At 51.1% G+C, this 21,018-nt stretch overlaps 1 protein-coding gene across 1 annotated transcript in view; it reads right to left on the bottom strand.

Annotated features, from left to right (window-relative positions):
- The window catches only part of FAM184B (family with sequence similarity 184 member B), a 66,686-nt gene that overhangs the window by 9,580 nt on the left and 36,088 nt on the right, over nt 1–21,018 (bottom strand). The window contains exons 6-11 of the mRNA XM_070398888.1: nt 18,051–18,161; nt 12,303–12,410; nt 5,499–5,652; nt 2,874–3,037; nt 2,053–2,222; nt 326–472 (exon numbers count right to left, since the gene is read on the bottom strand). Coding sequence (XP_070254989.1) covers nt 326–472; nt 2,053–2,222; nt 2,874–3,037; nt 5,499–5,652; nt 12,303–12,410; nt 18,051–18,161 — 854 coding nt within the window. The remainder of the gene's footprint in view (nt 1–325; nt 473–2,052; nt 2,223–2,873; nt 3,038–5,498; nt 5,653–12,302; nt 12,411–18,050; nt 18,162–21,018) is intronic.

Raw genomic sequence — 21,018 nt, 5'->3', positions numbered from 1 at the left:
ATCCATAGGAATAATAATTTCCACCTTGCAGGACTGTGTTGGAAGAGGGCCAATGCTAATGAGAAAGGTAGCCTTGCTCCTTCTGCTTTCTTCCCAGTGTGAGGACCAAACCAAGCCCATGAGGCAGTCTTACTCCTCACAGATTCCCAGGGCCCTGCACAAAGGGGGACCGCAGTGTCATAACATGACAGGTGACCAAACATCCCCGTTCCTCCGGGGCTGAGGTACTTCCTTGGACTCAGGATTTCTAGTTTTAAAACTGGGAGAGTCCCCTCATAAATGGTACCTCTACTCTTCTCCCCCTAACTTGTGGCTGAGGACTCACTCGGTTTCCAGGGCAGCCAGCTGGGCCTGAAGCCGGGCTTGAACGCTGCTGAAGTCGGCCACCATAGCCTGCATCTCCTTCCGATGTTCCTGGCGGAGCATCTCCACCTCCCGGGCCTGCTGGGCCTGCTGGTCCTCCTCCAGCTGCCTGCAGTGGATGGAAGCACAACCGGGCTGACCCAGCTCTAGGGACCCCCCTTTTGGGCGCTGGGGTTTTCTCCCCCTTCTGCTGGGTGGCCAGGTTTGGAGACGATGGGTCCAGGTAGGTTATGCATCTGAGGTCAGGACACCGTGGGAAGGAAGCCTGGGGTGTATGAGGTGTGGGGTCCAGGATAAGCCCCTTCTCTCTGGTGGAGCCCCTCCTCAGCACTCCCACCCCAGCATTCCATGAGGGAGAAACCTCCTCATTCCATGAAGCACAGCCTACAGGGGGCAGTAGGAGGCAACTCTGAAGGGGAGCCCTGGGAAGCATTCTCTCCACTTGCGGCAGGTGGGAAGGCCTGGATGCAGAGATTCTGTATCAGAATTACTAAGAGTTGGACTCTGAGACCTCGGAGATCCCCAGTCCAGGTGGAAAGGCAGGGTGGGTGGGGTCAGGAGAGCAGCGTGTAGAGCCGGGGTGCCATGTCCGTCTGCCGCCTCCTCCATCACTTCCTAGCTGTGTGACCTTGGGCAAGGTATGCCTGGCTCAGTGTCCTCATCTGTTAAGTGGAGGTGACAACTGTGGCTACCTACAGGGCCAGTGCAAGAACGACCCTGTCCATACATGTCCAGAACAGTCTGTAGCCCAAAGCAGGTGTCCAGCCATCAGCCATCACTTTGCTTTAACCTAAGTGTGGGGCCCCTAAGGCACCTACAGACAAGCCTCAGGGGTGTGTCTCCCTCAGAAAGTAGGTGCATAATTTTGTGTGATTACATTCTTCTCCCAGGGGAGGGACCAATGTTTTCTGAACTGGAGGGGGCTGTCCCCCAAAATGCTCCCACCTCCTTAGTCAGTGTCACGTGGTGAGTCCCTAACTGAAATCGAGGTGTCTCACCTTGGCCAGGTGGGCCCATAGCTGTTCTTAGATGAACGTTTCACTTGCACAACTACTTTCACTTCAACAACTGAGATAAAATGGACAAAATCCTTGGAAAATATGAACTGACAAAGCTCCCTCAAGAAGAAACAGATAGCCCGAAAAGTCCTATAGCTATTAATGAAGTTAAAATTGAACTCATGAACTTTCCAAGAAGTGGGGGAGAGGGGAGGGCTGTGAATTCAGGACTGATAATGAGCTATCCAATCTGGATTAGGTAATGGTAATGCCACAGGTTACCGAGTGCTCCCCCAGGCCAGGGGCCTCTCGCATACAGTTCCCTGCCGTCTGCAGCAGCCCTGCGAGATGGTGCCATCTCCACCACAGAAGAGGACAGTCTTGGAGAGGTTAGCTGACTCGCCCAAACACAGCTAGTTAAGGGCACACAGCACTGTCTCTCTAAGGCTGGTTTTGAGGATACCTTTGGTATCGTTAGGTCTGATTCCATAAATTCCCTGATTTATAGAGAAACTGAGTTCCTGCCTCTATTTCAGGGCTAATCCCTGCATCAAGGGAGTAATGTCAGTGAAGTGCTAGCGGATTAGGGAGTATTTTCTTTGGGAAGGTGCTCTGGGGGGATCCCAGGCTCCCCAAGTGGCAGTGGAGGGAGGGAAGGGAGTGAGGGTAGCCCTGAGGCCTGCAGACAGACCTGTGCTGGTCGCGGAGCTGCAGCGCCTCCTGCTGGTGCTGTTCCACCTCGGCCTGCAGCTGCCGCACTGTGTCCTTGAGCTGGGAGTTCTCCCAGAGGAGGCACCCCTCGCTGGGAGTCTGCTCAGCGGTGCCCTTCGGGGAGCCTGCGGGGCCTGGGCCGCCCCCACCCTGGGGAGAAGGTAGCCAAGAGAGATGTTTTCAGGAGGCGCAAAGGTGGACATGGCCCAGATGTGCTCCTCCCAGCCTCCAGCCTCCACAGCAGTAGGGCGCCACTGAGGGCAACATACAAATGCACTTTATGAATGCCTGAAGCAGGACTGGGGAGAGAGGTCTGGGCTTTTAGGAGGTCACTGTGCTACCCAGCTCGGTGGGAAGCATGGATGTGCAAGCAGGGGCCAATGGGCCAATGGGCCATGTCTGACCAGGAAGCTCATGGAGAGTGGGTCCTGAGCTGGGGTGACAAGGCTGCTCCCACCATGGGAACAGGGAGGTCTAGACGGGGAGAGGAGCTCAGAGACATCCCCCCCGCAGACCTGAACGGGGAGTGGGGGTTGGGGGGGCGCGTGGACTGGCCACCTTTAAGCTCTGCCTGGTACCAGCACCCTGAGAGGCTGCTGTGTCTGAATTAAAAACAACATGTAGAACTTGAAACCTGTGTTTTGCTTTATGAAAAGGGGAGTCCGCAGGCTCGCCAGGGACCCCCTAGCAGGAGGAAAAGGGTCTCCCCATTTCAGACAAGTACCCGGGCCTCTCCTTCGGGAGTTTGTAGTAGCCTTCACCGCTTGGAGAGGGGTGGGGTGGGTGGGCCAGGGCGCTGACCTCGGTGGTGTTGGCGTGGCCCTCGCTGTCCCCTGCACACGGGGTGATGGGCTGCCGCCTGTCAGAGCTGCCCAGAGCCTTCAGCTCAGCCTGCAACGCCTCCAAGTCCTTCTGGTGCTCAGAGCAGGCGGCCTTCTGCTCCCACAGCTCCTGCCTCAGGGACTCTGCAAAGGAAGAGCAGCGAAGGTCAGGTGTGTGCAGCGAAGGTCAGTGAAGGGCAGGTGCACTCAGCAAAGGTCAGGCGCATGGGGAGGCTGACGTCTGTCCTGGGGTAGGCGCTGCTGAAGGCTTTGGGTCAAGTTCTCCAAACTTATTTCAAGATGACAGTAACAAGAATTCCATTTGCGGTGCGAAACCCCGGCGAACTGTTCACAGAAGCCCTACAACCATCCTATCGGTACTACCCCTCCCCTTTTCATGGTGTGGAACCTGGGCCTCAGAGAGGTTGAGCGAGGAGCCCAGAGCCACACAGCTAGGAAGTTGTGGAGTCAGGATTCCACGTGTCCAGTGGTTCTTCTTCCCTCTGCACCACCTCGGAGACACTGCCGGGTGTTAGGAAGGTGGCGGGTTCGGGTGGGACAGCCTGAACCAGCGCTGAACCCTGAGGCAACACTGGGCCTCAGCACCAAGTCCACAGACCGAGAGGAGAACAGGGAATTATCAATGACCAGGGCCTCTTCTGGGGTTGCAGGTCTCCAAGTCTGAAATTTTGACATTTATGCCAACCCTTAAGGGGACAGAACATTCACGGGTTCCCCTTCCCCTGGGTGTGAGGTCTTGGCTGGAATGTGGGGGTAGGAGCTGGCATGTCATCCCAACAGAACCAAGTAAAACCAGAATCATCCGAAGAAACAGACATGCCCTCGACTCAGGGCAGGTACAGCCAGAAACTCACATTTCTCCCCTGAGGATGGTGCTGATTTCTAGGGGTGAGCTGCTGTGATTCAAAGTCAAAGAAAGCAATCCTTTCAAAATGACTATTTTTTGATAGAGTACACACTATTCAGTGACCTATTTATTTTTTTTAAAAAAGAAGGTAATTGCCGAACTGGTTTGGCTCAGTGGATAGAGCGTTGGCCTGCGGACCGAAGGGTCCCAGGTTTGATTCCGGTCAGGGGCATGTACCTTGGTTGTGGGCACGTCCCCACTGGGGGGTGTGCAGGAGGCAGCTGATCGATGTTTCTCTCTCATCGATGTTTCTAACTCTCTATCCCTCTCCCTTCTTCTCTGTAAAAAATCAATTAAAAAAATATATATATGATAATTTTTAAGGACTAGCATATTTAATACTTTTCTATTATGGACTTTTGAGACTATATTTTAGTTATTGCAAATGAGTTTTGAAATATTGCTCCAATAATTCCATAAGCTATAAGATAAGCACCCGGCATGGGCCTCAGTACATAGCAAGTGCTCAACATATATTTGTAGAAAAAACAAATGATGTTTAGAGTGAAAATCAATGATATTGTGAAAGTGCATTAGTTGTGAAAGGTTTCCCATATACCTACTAAGCTTCTCTCAATGGTATAGTATATTAAACACATATAAGAGCTTAATATATTCTGATGACATTATGCTGAAAAACTTACTTGGTCATGTTTTCTCCCCAATAGAATTTTTTAAAATATATTTTATTGATTTTTTACAGAGAGGAAGGGAGAGAGATAGAGAGCTAGAAACATCGATCAGCTGCCTCCTGCACATCTCCACTGGGGATGTGCCCGCAACGCAGGTACATGCCCTTGACCGGAATCGAACCTGGGACCCTTCAGTCCGCAGGCCGACGCTCTATCCACTGAGCCAAACCAGTTTCGGCCCCAACAGAATTTTAATAAAGCAACTTCTCTAGCTTCTTTTCTTTAAAAATAAAAATCCAGACACTGCCCCATTTTTTGAAATCCATTATCACAAAATGGCAATAAAACCCTTTAGCAAAGCATGAACTGTAGTGTATTCATTACTCTCCCCTCTTCTCCCACCACTCACCCAACCATCCACTTATCCATCCATCCGTCCATCCATCCATCCAGCTACAAACCCACTTATCCATCTATCTGCCCACCTGCCCATCCGTCTGTCCATCTATCCCCCACGCATCCATCTATAGACCCACTCATCCATCCATCCACCCATCTATCCAGCATGTCTGGGTCCCCACCCCAGTGTATCACTCACCCTCTCAGCCCTCGCACACTGACCTAGACTGCAGGTCAGGTGTGTCTCATACAGACGGTGAAGGCCTCAGCTCCCCAAACTTGCAGAAATCTTCAGAATGGAATGAGAGGTTGAGGCAATCCCAGAAAGTCCCGATATGTTCAATAATAATGATAATGATCATTCACGGGGCTCATGCTATGTGTTAGGTGTTTTATATTTAATATCTCACCAAATCCACATTACAACCCTATGAGGTAGAGCAATTGTAACTTCATTTTATGAAAAAGGAAGATGAGGCTGAGAGCAACCCACCCCAGGTCCCAGGTCTCACAACTAGCTGCTGGCAGAGCCAGGAGAGTCACCCTGGCCTGTGTGCCTCTCCCCCTGCCCCCTTGTCGTCCCCCCCGGCTTCCCACTGCCCCTGGCTCCCCATGCGGACCCCTTAGGGGTGTGGCTGGTGCATACCTAGCAGCAGAGCCTGCTGAGCCTGCATCCTCGCCTGCTCCCCCTGGACCTCTTGTCGGACCTTCTCCTCCGAGGCCTGGCGCTCCAGGCGGAGTGCCTGCTGCTGGATCTGGAGGCCGTGGCCGGATTCCTTTTCCAAGAGCTCTTCGGTGGCCTGTGGGGGAAAGTGGGAGGAAGGAAGCATGAAACTGGGCACAGCAGGGCCGACCTGTCCCCTCTGCATAGTTCCTCCTCCGAGTTGGGACCGGCGGAGCACTCACCACTCCCTGGTAGGGGGCTTACCAGTCTCCTCTCCGACCTGCCTGGGATGGCAGCGGAGGCCTGGCCACAGCAGCCATCCTGGACCATGAGAACCCAACCCTGGTCCACAGCTGATGGGACTAGAGGGCACCCCTGGTCCAAGCTGGACCGGTCATTGGGAATTGGGTGTTAGGAGGCAGGAAGAGAGAGAACAAGAGAAAGAAACAGACACTGACTAGATGCCTTCAACATTAACATTCTCAGGAAAACAGCCCTACCAGCACCTGATGTTAGTTAGGACTTCTGATCTCCAGAACTGTAGGGTAAGAGCTGTGTTGTGTTAAGCCACCCAGTTTGTGGTCATTTGTTACAGCAGCAATTGGACACCAATAGAGTTTCTTTCTCTCTCTCTTTTTTTTTTTTGGCAACAGAGAGTTCCAATGAATACATTTTGAAATGAGAAACTGAGGCTAGAAGAGATAAATCCGCGTTTCCAAGGTCACACAGAAAAGATGCAGGAATCATCCCCTCCTCCTCTCCTTTTCTTTTTACAGAGGAGGACACGGGCTCAGGAAGGTGAAGTGACCTGCCTGACGATAGGGAGACGGGGTGGTGGAGCAGGACAGGGTGGAGGCAGGATGGTAGCCATGGGCTGCGGTGTCCACTCCCTCAGGCAACCTCTGGGAACAGTGAGAAACGGGATTTCCACCTGAGGGGACAGAGCCATCCTGGAGCCTGAGGCAGCTGACTGAATGCCGCAGCGCCTGGCCTTGCTGATCCCCAGCAAATGTGGAGACACGGTCTTACTCCTCCCGGGGGAGGCTCAGTCCTCTGGGGTGAGTTCATTGAATAAGGCAGCAAAGGCTCCCACCATTCAAACTCTCTGATTGTTCCTCCTCTTGCTGCAAGACTCACAGAACTCCATCCCCAGTGAAACAGGAATGGAGAGATGGAAGCAAAGCTTTGCAAAAGACCTTGTTGGAGAAGCTGATGGCGGCAGCTCGCTGGTGGAGTCCGTCTCTGGGCTGTGTGGGCCAGAGCTTGTCCATAGTTACTGGTGAAGCGGGAAGAAGCCTCCACAGAACAGGTGAGCCCCGGTGGGTGGTGCTCAGAGAGCACGGGGCACCCATGCAGGCATGAGGGCTGGAAGGCGTGCTGTCATCAGAGACCCCCGGAAGGTAGTCATTGTGTTTGGGCCAGGACTTTGAGGTCACCATGAGGTCACCGAGGCAGAATATAACCTGATGTCCACACACCACTGCACAATTGTGCAGCAGAAGCCAGAAACAAAGCAAAACGTAGCTGCCAGAACCAGAAAGAGAAGCCTCCTTCCTCCTGAAAGGTGCCTCCAGCGCCCTCTGCTGGCAAAGCTTAACACTGTGCTCTTTGCAAAGGAGCAATGCTCAAGAGTCCAGATCATGACCGCAGGACAGGCGCTGCAGGGTGGGTTGGGATCTGAGAGGCAGTACACTGAGAACAGAAGGCAAATCTTCTAGTATTGGATAGGTCTGATGACTTTTACTTCCCAGTATTTGATGTCTGGTGACTTTTATTTAATTCTCACACCGTGCTGGCAGGATCGCCTGCTGCCAGAATCAAGGCCTCACTGGGTGTGATTTCAAGCCGTGTTGTTACAAACGTGCTGCTAAGAAGCATGTTCACAACAGACACTCAAAGCCAAGCTGGGAGATGAAGGCTGTTTCCACGTCACCGGGGAGGTGGACTCAGGAATCCCGTTTCTATTCACTTGTTTCCAGCTGCCAGGACACCAGAGACGGGGCATTCTTCTCAAAGGAGACGAACCCCCTCCCCCCGAAGTAACTAAGGACCCCAGTGTTCTTCTCAGTCCTCCTCCAGCCAAAGCACACTTCTGAAGGAGTTCCTCATCCAACCTTCAGCCACCAGGACTCAAAGTGGCGATTCCGTCTACATGTGCAGCTGTCACGTCAAGAATCAGCTTATGTACATGAGGAAGTGCTAAACATCAGCCACAGGCAGGCGTGTAAGGTGCAGGAAGGATTAAGATGAATACAAAACAGTTCTTTATTTTAACAAACTTATGGTTCAGTGCGGGGGACCAACAGGCCATGTAAATGACAAAACAACCCCCCTCTCTCCTACACATTGTTTACCTGGCATTTTGGACCAAAGTACATCATTTAACATACATTTTATTGATTTTTTACAGAGAGGAAGGGAGAGGGATAGAGAGTTAGCAACACCGATGAGAGAGAAACATCGATGAGAGAGAAACATTTATTCAACATTTAAAAGGAGCTGGGTGCTATTTAAATATTTCCCAATGTCCCTAGTCGGTTTGGTTCAGTGGATAGAGCATCGGCCTGCGGACTGAAGGGTCCCAGGTTCAATTCCAGTCAAGAGCACATGCCCGGGTTGTGGGCTCAATCCCCAGTAGGGGGCGTGCAGGAGGCAGCCGATCAAATATCCTCTCATCATTGATGTTTCCATCTCTCTATCCCTGCCACTCTGAAATCAATAATATATATGTTTAAAAATAAATAAGTAAATGCTTTACAAATGGACTTGACGGTGGAGATCAAGAGTTGGCGAAAAGGAGGCTTTCAAGCCCATCAATCCTTATTTCAAATGTGCACTCTGAGACCCCTGGAAGGTAGTCATTGTGTTTGGGCCAGGACTTTGAGGTCACCATGAGGTCACCGAGGCAGAATATAACCTGATGTCCACACATCACTGCACAACTGTGCAGCAGAAGCCAGAAACAAAGCAAAACGTAGCTGCTTTGGAACAGTCCGTCTAGCAGCTCCTTTTCTGGTTATTTGCTTGGGAGCCTCCCAGGGAGCTCCCCCCAGGGCCAACCCTGAGTGTCTCCTGAGTTACCCACCCCTAATCTGCACTCTTGGGTACCCGCCCCCTGCCCCTCCCTCCACCCCAGGCATTTCTCAGGTTCAGCTCAGCGCTCTCTCTAGTGGTAAAGTGACCAGGGTATTGATTGTGCACAGAAAAATAAAGAGTGCTGCTTCTGCTCCAGCCACCCACTGCAAAAGCCTCCTCCCTCCTCCTCCTGAGCAAACGGCCGGCTATTTTCACCCTGTGTTCGCGGTGGGCCTTCGTCTTTCCTCTTCCAGGCAGTTCACCTCTTCCAGATTGCTTCTATTTTAAAGGGACGCCCACACCCAGGAAATCCCCTGGAAGGGGGTATTCAAAGTCATTCTCAAGGCCAGCTGACCACCTTTCAAAGGTGCATTACGTACATCTGAAAATAGAACACCTAATGCGCTGGGGTTTGGCTGAGTGATTACAGGGGACTGTAATAGATGCTATAAAGTCACTTCCATTTATAGAATGTTTAAGAGTTTTGAGAAGTGCCTTCATGTGCTTTCTTCAGTTCGTCATCACACGTCTGTGGGGTGTAGAGGGCGGGGATTATCACCGCAGCTTTCCTAACAGGAAGTAGTATAGCGACATGGCATACAGCACGGGCCCTAGTGCTGCTCTTGGTGCCTCAGTTTCCCTCTATGTAAAACAAGGGTAATGATAACACTTGCCTGATAGGACTGTTGTGGGGTTTGGGTAAAGCACTGTGGGCCTGGCTCACTGTCAGGGCCTTCTGTGTGATGCCACTGGGGTACAGGGGAAACTGCTCTCAGGTGTTCGGACCCGAGGTCCCCACGCAGGTGTGGGGGAAAGCTGGGGTGGGATCCATGTCCTAACCCTTCGAGCGGAGCTGTGGCCCTCCCTGTGCTGCCTTCCTGGGTTCCAGCCTGGAATCTCCCCAAGGAATGCATCTCCAGGGCAGCCCACCGTGTTCCATGTTGGATGGGACCGGACCCCTCAGCCCACACCAGATGGAGGGTAGCAGCCCTCTGTGGTCTAGGGACACTCAGGGTGTCCGTGGTTAAGGGCTCAGTGATCATTTGTCTGCTGACCCTCAGGACCCTGACACCCTTGAATTCGTATGACCCCCGTGAGCAGGGAACGCTTCTCAGGCCTGGGGGAGCCTGGGTAAGCCCTGGGCTCCCTTCCCACTGGCCTCAGGGTTTTCGCCTCAGGACTTTCCCTGTGTCCTCCCCTGCCATGTCCCTTCCTGGTGAAGTCCCGTGCCACCTCAGTGTCCAGGCAGGGGGCAGCAATGTCACCGTGAGGCTCCTGGGTTCCCTGGGCAGAACCTCCCTCTCCACACAGCATCTCCCGTCAGTATGAAGCATGTATCACACCGGTTAAGGACACCCACTCCCCCACTTGACATGGGGCTCTCCAAGGCCCAGGCCCAGGCCTCATTCCCCCGGTATCCAGCCCCTGCCTCGCAGACCACTCACATCCGTGCCCAAGTGAAATGGCTTGAATGATCATTAGCACAAGCGACTCCCCTTTTTCTCTGGAGCAGGGGCAAGCAGGAGGATCTATGAGAACGTCCACCTCCTTTGCCCCGAGCTCTGTGCGACAAGGCACCAGGGGAGTCTCCCAGGGAAAAGTTTCCCTTCGGAGTTACCAAGGCTGGACTGGCTTTCTGGAAATCAGTGAATAAAACGATGACCCCGAGAGAATCAAGGGGACAAGACAGGAGAGACCAGGTCAGAAGGCTCAGGGACATCGCCGCTAACTCTGGTGGGACGGAGACACACCCAGGCTTGGCAGCCTGCCCTCGGCAGCGGGCAGCGTGTGCTGAGAGCCAGTGAGAAGTCTGCTCTCAGTTGGCGTCATTAGTTAAATCCTTTCTGACCCACGGAAATGCGGTGGCAGAACAGCCAAGGGCCTAAACACAAATCCCGAGTCTTGCTGAATATCAGCTAATTGACAAAGAAAGACACCCACGTGCCTCGGACCCAGCCAAGTGCTACAATGGAAAGAATTAGCACCTGCTGAGCATTTGCAGGTGTAGGTGCTGCCTCCAACACTGTAGCACATCAATTCACTTAGTCCTCACAAAACCCTGAGGCAGGTGGAGCATCCGCCCATCTCACAGATGAGGCAGCTCAAGCAAGTGGCCTTCAAAACACGTGTCCAAGGTTCCCCTGCCAGTAAGAACACAGGTGCCTGGTTCGGGGGTGAGCTCGCTTAACTACCGCACTGCACGATACCCCTCCACAGTTCTGTACTATCTATTACCACTGAAGTATTATTGTCTATAACAGAGAAAAACTAGGATGGCCTAAATATCCAGCATAATGGAGGGTTAAATATACTGTGGTTTTTCTGTTCAAGGGAACACCAGACAGTTGTTGTTTTTCTTAAAGAAAACCATAAAGTTGATATTTGATATGCAAGTGTACTAATGGGTTACAACCTTGAAGCTATAAAAGTGTAAGTTAGAAAAAGCAGAGTGCAGGAGAGTATCCTACCATTTGTGGAAAAAATGCCTGCATATGCACGCATATGGCTCTGCAAGGAGAAATTAAAGTAAAGAAGAAATTTTAAAAAAGCAAAACAAGTAGACAGGGAGCTAGGGGGAGGGGCGTGCTTGTCGCTGCACATCTGCCACACCTGCTGAACCCTGCACCAGGTACGGAGTGGAGTACCTATTTGAAAAGAACAAAATAAAACTGATTTAAAAGAACAAACGACACCTGCAAAGTGGGTCCCAGTGGCCTAATAGAAAACACAGCGCCGGAGATGAACTCTGTCACTGAATGTCCACATGGTGTTAACGCTGTCTGTGTGTGCGCATTTCTTCCCTGTACCGTCTGCTCGGAGGTGCCCGCCTAGGACTCCACAACCGACTGTGGAAGGAAGGAATAGCCTGATGCTAAGTTGAACCGCATGGACCTGACATTCATGAGGCTGCCTGCAGCCCTGAGTAGCCCAGGGGTCTGTGTTCCCCTCTGGAAACTGAGCTCCGTGCGTGCGGACGAGCTGGGAGAGGCGTGGAGCAGGACTCCCTCGGAGCCCCAGGAGGAACCAGCCCTGCCGACGCCTTGATTTCGGGCTTCTGGCCTCAAAGTGTGAGACAACACGTTTCTGTGCTCTAAGCCACCAAGTGTGTGATGGTTCATGGTGACAAACCAGGACGGGCATACAGCCACCGGAGCCGAATAGAGACTCTCACAGGCACCGGTTTCTGCCCCGGAGCAGCATCCCTAAAAGGGCAGCGAGTGAGCTAGCATGGGAGCAGCTGATAGCAGGGAGGTGGAGGGGGGTGGAGGGGGGTGGAGGGGGGTGGAGGGGGGTGGAGGGGGTGGAGGGGGGTGGAGGGGGGTGGAGAGGGGTGGAGGGGGGTGGAGGGGGGTGGAGGGGGGGAAGGGGGTGGCCTGGGCGTTGTTATGACTCTTAGGCTTCGGGCTGAGCAGAACCAAAGGCCCCCTGGGCCCAGGGCCCCTTTTCTGCCGGGCAGGCTGCTCTCAGCGGAGAGAAGAATCACCTGACAAGCCTGCTCTTTTTCACACCCCGTGGAGAACTGCTTAGGACTCTGTTTTGTTCCTGGCTTTTACAGAAGGATTTTGTAGTGATTTATTTTTTTCCAGGCGTTTTGGCAGCTCTGAGGGGGACAATAAAAAAGCCCATTAATGCCAGCATGTGCCACCGGGGACACTGGAGGGCTGACACGGAGAGACATCCTTAATTAAAGCCGAAGGCGCCGGGGCTCACCTGGGTCTCCAAGTCGCCGCGGGGCGGGTAGTCCGGTTCCAGGGGCCCATCCTCACCTCTTTGGGGACATCCCTTATTCTGTTGGATGAATTCTTCCAGCCTTAAAACCTAAAAGAGAGGAACAGAAATTCTTGGCAATGACACCCGTCTCCTGGATGTGGCCCTTTATCTGGGAGTTCCTTCTCCTGGGTCCATCAGTTCCGGGGACAGCGCCCCATTAGACTAGTTCAAACATGCTTCCGGAAAGGCCATTTCTTTTTATTTTATTTTATTTTTTTTAAATCTATTTTATTGATTTTTTACAGAGAGGAAGGGAGAGGGACAGAGAGTTAGAAACATCGATGGGAGAGAAACATCGATCAGCTGCCTCCTGCACACCCCCTACTGGAGATGTGCCCGAAACCAAGGTACATGCCCTTGACCGGAATCGAACCCGGGACCCTTCAGTCCGAAGGCCGACGCTCTATCCACTGAGCCAAACCGGTTAGGGCAAGGCCATTTCTTTTTTTAAAAAAAAAAATGTTTTTTTGATTTCAGGGTGGAAGGGAGAGGGAGAGATTGAGCCTGAAACCCAGCCATGTGCTCTGACTGGGAATCAAACCAGGACCTCTTGGTTCCTAGGTGGATGCTCAACCACTGAGCGACAGCGGCTGGGCCAGAAAGGCCATTTCTTTTTTTTTTTTTCCGATGCAAAAGCATAAGAGTCTTTATTCGAGCTAGCTCGGCTCCCCCACCTTGCCGACACAGCAGCAGGAAGCAGAGAGAGAGATAACTCTGTGTGGAGACTGGTTATATAGGGGGAGTTGGAGTAAGGGGAGGAGAAAGGACTGTGCTCTGCTGATTGGCCAGGCACAAGTCGGTGTCTTGTTCCTGGGTGTGGCTAGCAGAGGCTTAGACTTCCGGGAAGAAGCTCCTTGCCAAACACATGGCCAAGGTAAGATGGAGCCCTTGCCCTGGGGCAAGGTGGAGGGCATAGCCCTTGCCCTGGGGCAAGGTGGAGGGCGTAGGCCTTACCCTGGGGTAAGGTGGAGGGCGTAGCCCTTACCCTGGGGCAAGGTGGAGGGCCTAGCCCTTACCCTGGGGCAAGGTGGAGGGCCTAGCCCTTACCCTGGGGCAAGGTGGAGGGCCTAGCCCTTACCCTGGGGCAAGGTGGAGGGCCTAGCCCTTACCCTGGGGCAAGGTGGAGGGCCTAGCCCTCACCCCAGAAAGGCCATTTCTAACCAGCTGGCTGTGTAGCGGTCCCAGAAGAAGCCGAGCCTGCAGGTTTGCAGGAGTCCACACCTCCCTCACATGACTTACATGCGCCTGGCTATACTGGAGCTGCTTTTCATTGGCTTCCACACCATTTCCCACGATTTCTTTTCTTTTTTTTTTTAAGTTAATTGGTAAAGAAAAGAAACAATATGTAATAATTATACAGATAAATTGAGAGAAGAGTAGCTGGAAGGTGCTATTACATTATAAAGCCTTAATTACGATAATTATTATCCACCAACTAATTGTCAAGTGTCAGTTTAACAGGCTGGCTTCCCTGCCTCAGACTCTGAAAGGCATGAGGCCGATAACCATAAAGGAAGCTCAGACACCGTGAACAAGCCTTCACAGAAAGCAGAAGACTCCCAGGCACCGTGCTAGGTACTCGGAGGGGAGAGGAAGGGAGTGAGTGAGAGAAAAATGGTAAAAGAATATCATCCCTGCCGTCAAGAAGCTGTCATCTACGGCAAAGGCAGATACATGTTTCAAATCACAGCACACGTACAAAATAACAACAGTACCATTAATGGCATGTTGGCTCTGTGCCAGGCCAGGACCTAAGCACTTTACAGTATCAGCTCTTCTAATCTTCACAACTACTATGAGGTAGGTACTACTGGGTACTATTACCGAGAACTTACAACCATACACTCTGTCCGGGGGAGTCCAGGGCAGCCTTGGGGGCAGTGAAGGATGAATAGGAGTCCGTCAGTGGCAAGGGTGAGAAAAGGCATTCTGAGCAGCAAAGAACGCAGGTGTAGGGGTAGAGGGTGGGTAGGATGTGTGTGAGGACTGGAGGAAGGTTCCATGTCAGAAGGCCTCGTACGAAGAAGTAGACAGGAGGGGGCAGAGTCCTGGGGGATAGTGATGGTAAGTTAGGTTGGGTCTGAACTGTGAAAAATAAGGGAATTAAAGATTTTAGGGGCCTGGCTGGTGTGGCTCAGTGATTGAAAGTCAATCCATGAATCAGCAGGTCGTGGTTCGATTCCCCATTGTGGGCTCAATCCCCAGTGGGGGCGTGCAGGAGGCAGCTAATCGGTGTTTCTCAACATTGACGTTTCTATCTTTCTCTCCCTCTCCTCCCTCTCTCTGAAATCAATAAAAACATATCCTACTAATATGCAAATTGACCAAACGGTGGAACGACTGGTCACTATGACGTGCACTGACCACCAGGGGGCAGATGCTCAATGCAGGAGCTGCCCCCTGGTGGTCAGTGTGTTCAGCCAGAAGCCAGGCTCACAGCTGGCAAGTGCAGCAGCAGTGGCGGGAGCCTCTCCTGCCTCTGCAGCAACACTAAGGACCCCTCAGGGGATGTCCACCTGCCGGCTTAGGCCCACTCCCCTTAGGGCTCCTGGACATCCCCTGAGGGCTCCTGGATTGCAAGAAGGCGCAGGCCGGGCTAAGGGACGCCCCGCCCCCCCTCGAGTGCACAAATTTCATGCACCGGGCCTCTATTTTTTAAAAATGATTTTAGGGAAAGAGGGTAGACCTTGAGCAGACTAGGGTTTTGGAGCACTAGTTCTGGAATCGGCTGACCTGGCAGAATGGGGAGGCGGGCCATACAGGGCAGGCTCTCAGGAGACTCTGCAGACCATCCCAGAAGAACTGCAAGGCCATCAGAATGTCTTCTCGGCTTTACATAATGAATATTTGGGGAAGGGATATTTAAAGGCTATGAAACCACTTACACTGCATCTTGCGAAGGCTTATGAAATATTTAAGTGAGCTCTGTGAGATTTGTTTACAAGCAGGTAAAGAAAATGGAGCCTGGGCGAGCCAGTCTGAGGGTCTTGACCAAGGCACTGGTGTAGAGCGGGGAGAGGACCCAAGGGCTTTCGTGGAAGGACCCGGAGGACTTGATAACCTGACTGGATGTGATGGTGGGGCAGGGTGGGGACTCAGGCTGAGGAGAGCAGAGCAGGAGAGTGGATGTGGTCAAGGTGACCCTTCCATTCCTGGCTTTGGTAGGTGGGTGGATAATGACACCATTAAGGTGGCAGAAGAAATGGAGGTTGAAGAGCGGCCTGAGGCACTCTGTCCGTGGGCAATCTCCGGGCCATGCCCAGTAAACACTCAGGTTCTGAATGATGCTCGGTCATCACAGAGGCCACATGCTCCACCAGAGGGAGGATTAGCACAGTGGTCCACAGTGGGGTCTCTAGAGCCCCATCACCCGGGATGAATCCCAGATCCACTACTTTGTTACTGTGTGACTCTGAGGAAGTGATTTACCTTCTCTGTTCCTCAGTTTTCTCTTTTGTAAACCGGAGATACTAACAGTACAATGGTTGTAAGGTTTACTAGTACAAGTTAGTAGTGTAAACTGCTTAGACCAGGGGTCCTCAAACTTTTTAAACAGTGGGCCAGTTCACTGTCCCTCAGACCGTTGGAGGGCCGGACTATAGTTTAAAAAAAAACTATGAACAAATTCCTACACACACTGCACATATCTTATTTTGAAGTAAAAAAACAAAACGGGAACAAATACAATATTTGTATTTGCATGTGGCCAGAGGGCCATAGTTTGAGGACCCCTGGCTTAGACAGTATCTTAACTGAGTAGGTGCTTAACACAGGTTCACCACTGTTATTGTAAACAGAGAGGTCCTTAGGGGCATTCAGAGAAACAGGCAGGTGATGGTCCAGGTGTCCAAGACAGAAGCAGAAGGGGCTGGTCCCACACACATATGTGAAGCCCCCCTGAGCTCTGCAGGGCGGGTGGTCCAGGTCCCATATGAAGATGGCAGTATAGGTCAACAGGGAGGGGCGGAGGGAGGAGAGGAAGGAAGGGAGTGAGGAAGGGAGAAAAGGAGGAGACAGGAAGAGCGAGAAATGGGCCTCTTTGCTGGGCAGCCCATCTTGGGCTGAGATGGAACAGAAATCTCTATAGCAGAGACTTTCCACCAAGACCTCACCTCTAGACCCCCTGACATACCAAGTCATGGCCTGCTCATCTTTTTTAAAATATGCCAATTTGTGAGATAGAAAAAAGATTGGAGCCCGGGTGGTGTGGCTCAGTTGGTCACCGGTTCAATTCCTGGTCAGGGCACGTGCCTAGGTTGTGGACTTGATCCCTAGTAGAGGGCAGCCGATTGATGTTTCTCTCTCATCCATGTTTTTTTCTCTCTCTCTCTCCTTCCCTCTCCCTTACTCTCTCTCTCTAAAAATACAATAAAAACATATTTTTTTTAAAAAGAAAAAGGTCAGAGAAAGAGTGTGTACTCCTCACTCGGCTGAAGGAACAACACATCACAAATACAGAGGCAGCCCCCGTGTTTCTCCGGCCCATCAGCCTTCTCCCTTCTAGAACGAACCACTGCTTAAGCCTGGCTGCATCCTCCTCACGTGTGTCTCTGAACTGAACTCCATTACATGTACCCTAAACATTGTTATAATTTTGGACATGGCTCTGGACTCTTCAAAGCTCCCCCGGGGGGCTGTGATGCACGGCCTGGGCTGAGGAACCAATTTCACGGGCTCCTGTGGGGTGGCAGGTGCAGGGCTCGTCTGGAGGGTGTGAGGGAGGGCAGGGGAAGGAAGGAACCCTCTTCACAGTGTTGTTTTTGTCTGATCAGGCTCAGGGGTGAACTCTGTTTCCAGCCCCTTCTCCTTAGTAACATGGCAACCGCTCTTTGAAACTTTGACCTTGGTTTCTGGGTGGTCTGGGCAGGTGGGCCCATGAAGCAAACTGTTGTTCATCTGGTCTACATCCGATGCCTACCCCTTTCTCCCTTGCCTGCCTCCACCATGGAGGCCTGGCAGCTGAATCCGTGCTTTCCCAGGCTGGCCACCTGGCACAGGTGTTACCCACGGGAGCAGGAGTCCGCTAGGCTGCTGCGATCGTTCTCTGCTGCCTGCTGGCATGGGCAGGCTGGTCACCACTGCTCCCGTTTCCTGGTTGGAATTTGGACCTGACAACAGGTGGGGCAACAGACACCAGGAATCGGAGCTGACTTCTCCATTCGATGCAGCAGGCTCAGTGCCCGAGGCCACGATATTTTTAGGGGCCATGAAAATATTTTAATTCCTTTCAAAATCACAAGAAGAATACAGCCTGGCTGTATTCGTCTTTATAGGAATGCAGTCATAAAAAATAATTTTTCATTTCTGATAAAGGAAAGGAGCCACGACAGCAGGCGTGTCTAATGCCCACAGAAGGGATAACGAAGCCAGGGTGAAGGAGCGATCAGCACCGCAGCTTGACCAGCTTGGTAGCATTTAGCCACAGAACCAACACCAGCAGCCTCCTGCCTCCTTCTCTCATGTGAGACATTAAGTGCCTCTTTGCTAAGCCTCCATAAATCAGGCTCTCTGCTAGCTGCGGCTAAATTTATGCCCCGAGACAGCTTTCTTGTTGTGCTGAGTCCTTTTGTTTCTTCCGAGGATGCTGAATGTGATAAGGTCGGGCGGCTCCCTGAGATTCCCGGCACCTCAGTTAACTCCGAGGACCCAGAACCCCCCTCCCACACCCTGCATTGATTCGAGACTTACCTGGAGCAGAGAATTCTGGAGCTTCACATTGAGGGCCGCTTTCTCTTCTTCTAGCTGCTTTATTTCATTTTCTGATTTCTTCTTCACTTCTTCCAACTGTCCTTCTACTTCCTAAATGGTGATGAGGAGAGTTAGCCACACAAGGCACAAAAACATGGACTGGACATAGCCTGCCTGGTTCCCAAAGGGGTTCAAAGAAGCTTATGAAAGTCATAAAATACTGAAAGGAAAAACAGGTAGACAACGATAAATGTAAAGGGTCTAAATGACCTCCAAAAGTCAGAGGTTGTCAAAATGAGTAAGACCCAGCTATACACAAAAGCTCTTTGAATAGAAAGACATAGGTTGATTAAAAGTAAAGGAAAGGATTAAAACAGACCATGAAACACTGACTATGAAAACAATAGAATGACTATATTTGTATCAAAGTAGACTTTAGGACAGCAGTATTTCACAAATGATTAAAGGGCCAATTCATTCAAAAGACACAGTAATCTTTATCTAATAAATAAGTCTGAATTTACATGAAGCAAAAGCTAAGGAGAACTACAAAATGTGACAACTTAAATGTGAGGTTTCAGTACTCCTTTCTCAGTAACCGACAGAACAGGTAGAGAAAAATTAATGAGGAAGTAAAATACTTGAGCAAGACTATCAACCAACATAACCTAATCAGCACTTACAGAACGCTCCGCCCAACAGCAGCAGATCCGTATTCTTTTCAAGTGCACAAGGACCATCCATCAAGACAGACCATATTTGAGCCATAAACAAGATGAATAATTGAAAAGGAATGAAATTATAGAGTCCATTCTTTGACCACAAGGGAACTGAATTAGAAAGCAACAGGAAAGGTCCCAATATTAAGCAACATATTTCTAAACAACCAAGAGTACTTTTTGGAGTTGATAGAAATAAAAAGTTGGGAAAAAATTTTTAAGAAAATTATTCAAATTTATAATTATTAGTAAAAGTAGAAAGCAGAGGCCTAGAAAGGCTTGGGGTGATTTCTTCAAGGTCTGACAGTAAGTCCGTTTCCCCAGACTCAGCACTTCTTACACACTGACTTGAGTCTATGTTTGAGGGCATGGAAGATGGTAAGTTCCTTGAAAGCATGCATGATTCCTCTATCTCTGCACTGCTCAAAGCACAGGGCACACATTCAATAAATGGTAAACAATCAGGGCGTGGATAGTGGCAGGTGAGGACCTGGGGCTGCTCTCCAAGGCCTGGGCAGTGTGTCTTCCGTTACGCCACAGAGGACACATCTTAGTGTCTTCGCCGTCAGGCAGGCTATGTGACTCTCAATTACCTAATCCCCCAGGTTCCTCACCTGCGAAACAGGAAAACCTCTGCCTCCAGGGCTCTGAGATAAGGAGGGAACCATGGAGTGGAGGGTTGTCGTTCCTTTTGGCTGCCCAGCACCTGATTCTCCTCCAGGTGTTTGGGATGCATCAGAGGCCTCCTTCCACCTCAGACCCTGAGAACACCAGACCTACCTTCCCAGACTTCACATTTAGGGATGATTTCTCTCCTTCTAGCTGCTTTACTTTGAATGAAGCCAGAGATACATACAAGTGGGAGGCACCTGGATCTGGCAACTTCAGTTTCCAGGGCGGCAGGACTGGTCATTGGAGAGCAGCACGGACCACTGGAATTCTGTGGTGATGGGTCTAAAATAGACTATCCAACATGGTAGCCACTAGAAACACATGAGCACTGGCAGTGTGGCTAGTCCCACTGAATTTCACATTTTATTTAATTGTGATGAATTTAAATGTAAACAGCCACGTGTATCTAGTAGCTACTATGTAAGACAGCATGGTCCTCCAGGCCATGTCCAGGATCCGGTACAAGTGGTGTCAGCAATGAAAACTGAAGGTCTGAGCTCAGAGGTTGGGGGCTGGGAGGGGGGGGGGGTGTCCTTACCAGTCTCACAGTAACTTTGGACATTCCTGGCTGGGTAGCTGCTCAGTTCCCTGGCCTTCCAGAAAACTACTCATTACTACCCATTACTAAAGTCCTTTTCTGCTTCAACTGCCCAGGGTGGGTGTGTGACGCTTGCCACCGGGAACCCTAAGCTATACAACCAAGATGTGGAATGCAGCAGGAGCTAGCACAGCCCAGGAGGCATTCAGTAACACTCTCCCTAGGAATCGGTGCAGGCAAGTGCTTATTCTAGGATGTGTGCTCTATTCTGTCAAGATGACATGATCATAGGATGTAATTCTGTGGACGAGGAAGACAGGCAGTCCTTCGGGGGCAACTCCAGCCACCTGTAGTGTCTTCCTCAGGTTAAGGTAGCATTCAGAATACACAGTACACCCACAGCAAAGGCCCCAGAGAAATACTGCCCTCTTGACTCTAGAGGGGAAGACACTCTCTATTTTCAGTCCATGCTCCCTAGATTTGGGGCCTCTTCAAGGTTCTACCTAATCTGCATGGCCTAATTTATATAATGTATATCCTCAGTTTATAGAAAATACCAAAAAGTAAAAAAAAAAACTGGCCGCCCTCCAACCCAGGAGGAAACACAATTTATTTCTACATGATTCATTTCCCAAATAGACTCATGACTCCTGATTAAAGCTGAAGTGGGATTTCTACACTCGAGTCAGGCTTGGCTGATGGGTTACCAGGGCAACCTGCAGCTCCCAGAGCTACTGTCCCTCCCACTGACTGGGGCTCAGGAGGGAACGACTGTGAGTCTGAGAACTGGATTTGTGCGAACAGTCACAGCTTATGAGGAGAAAAATGCTTTCAAAACAGTTGTTTCCTACCCAGCACAGGAGTGGGAAAGCATGGGCTCTGGAGTCAGGCTGTCAGGGTTTTTTTGTGTTTTTTAAGAAAAATGTTTTTATTGATTTCAGAGAGAGGAAAGGAGAGGGAGATCAAAACATCAATGATGAGAGAGAATCATTGATGGGTTGCCTCCTGCACGCTCCCTACTACCTACTGGGGATGGAGC

Source organism: Myotis yumanensis, unplaced genomic scaffold, assembly GCF_028538775.1.
Source record: "Myotis yumanensis isolate MYYU_CA2020_CCGP unplaced genomic scaffold, mMyoYum1.0.hap1 SCAF_1, whole genome shotgun sequence".
In the NCBI taxonomy this organism is placed as follows: Eukaryota; Metazoa; Chordata; class Mammalia; order Chiroptera; family Vespertilionidae; genus Myotis; species Myotis yumanensis.
The sequence above is the reverse complement of the archived record's forward strand: the minus strand, read 5'-3'. Positions and strand labels throughout refer to the sequence as shown.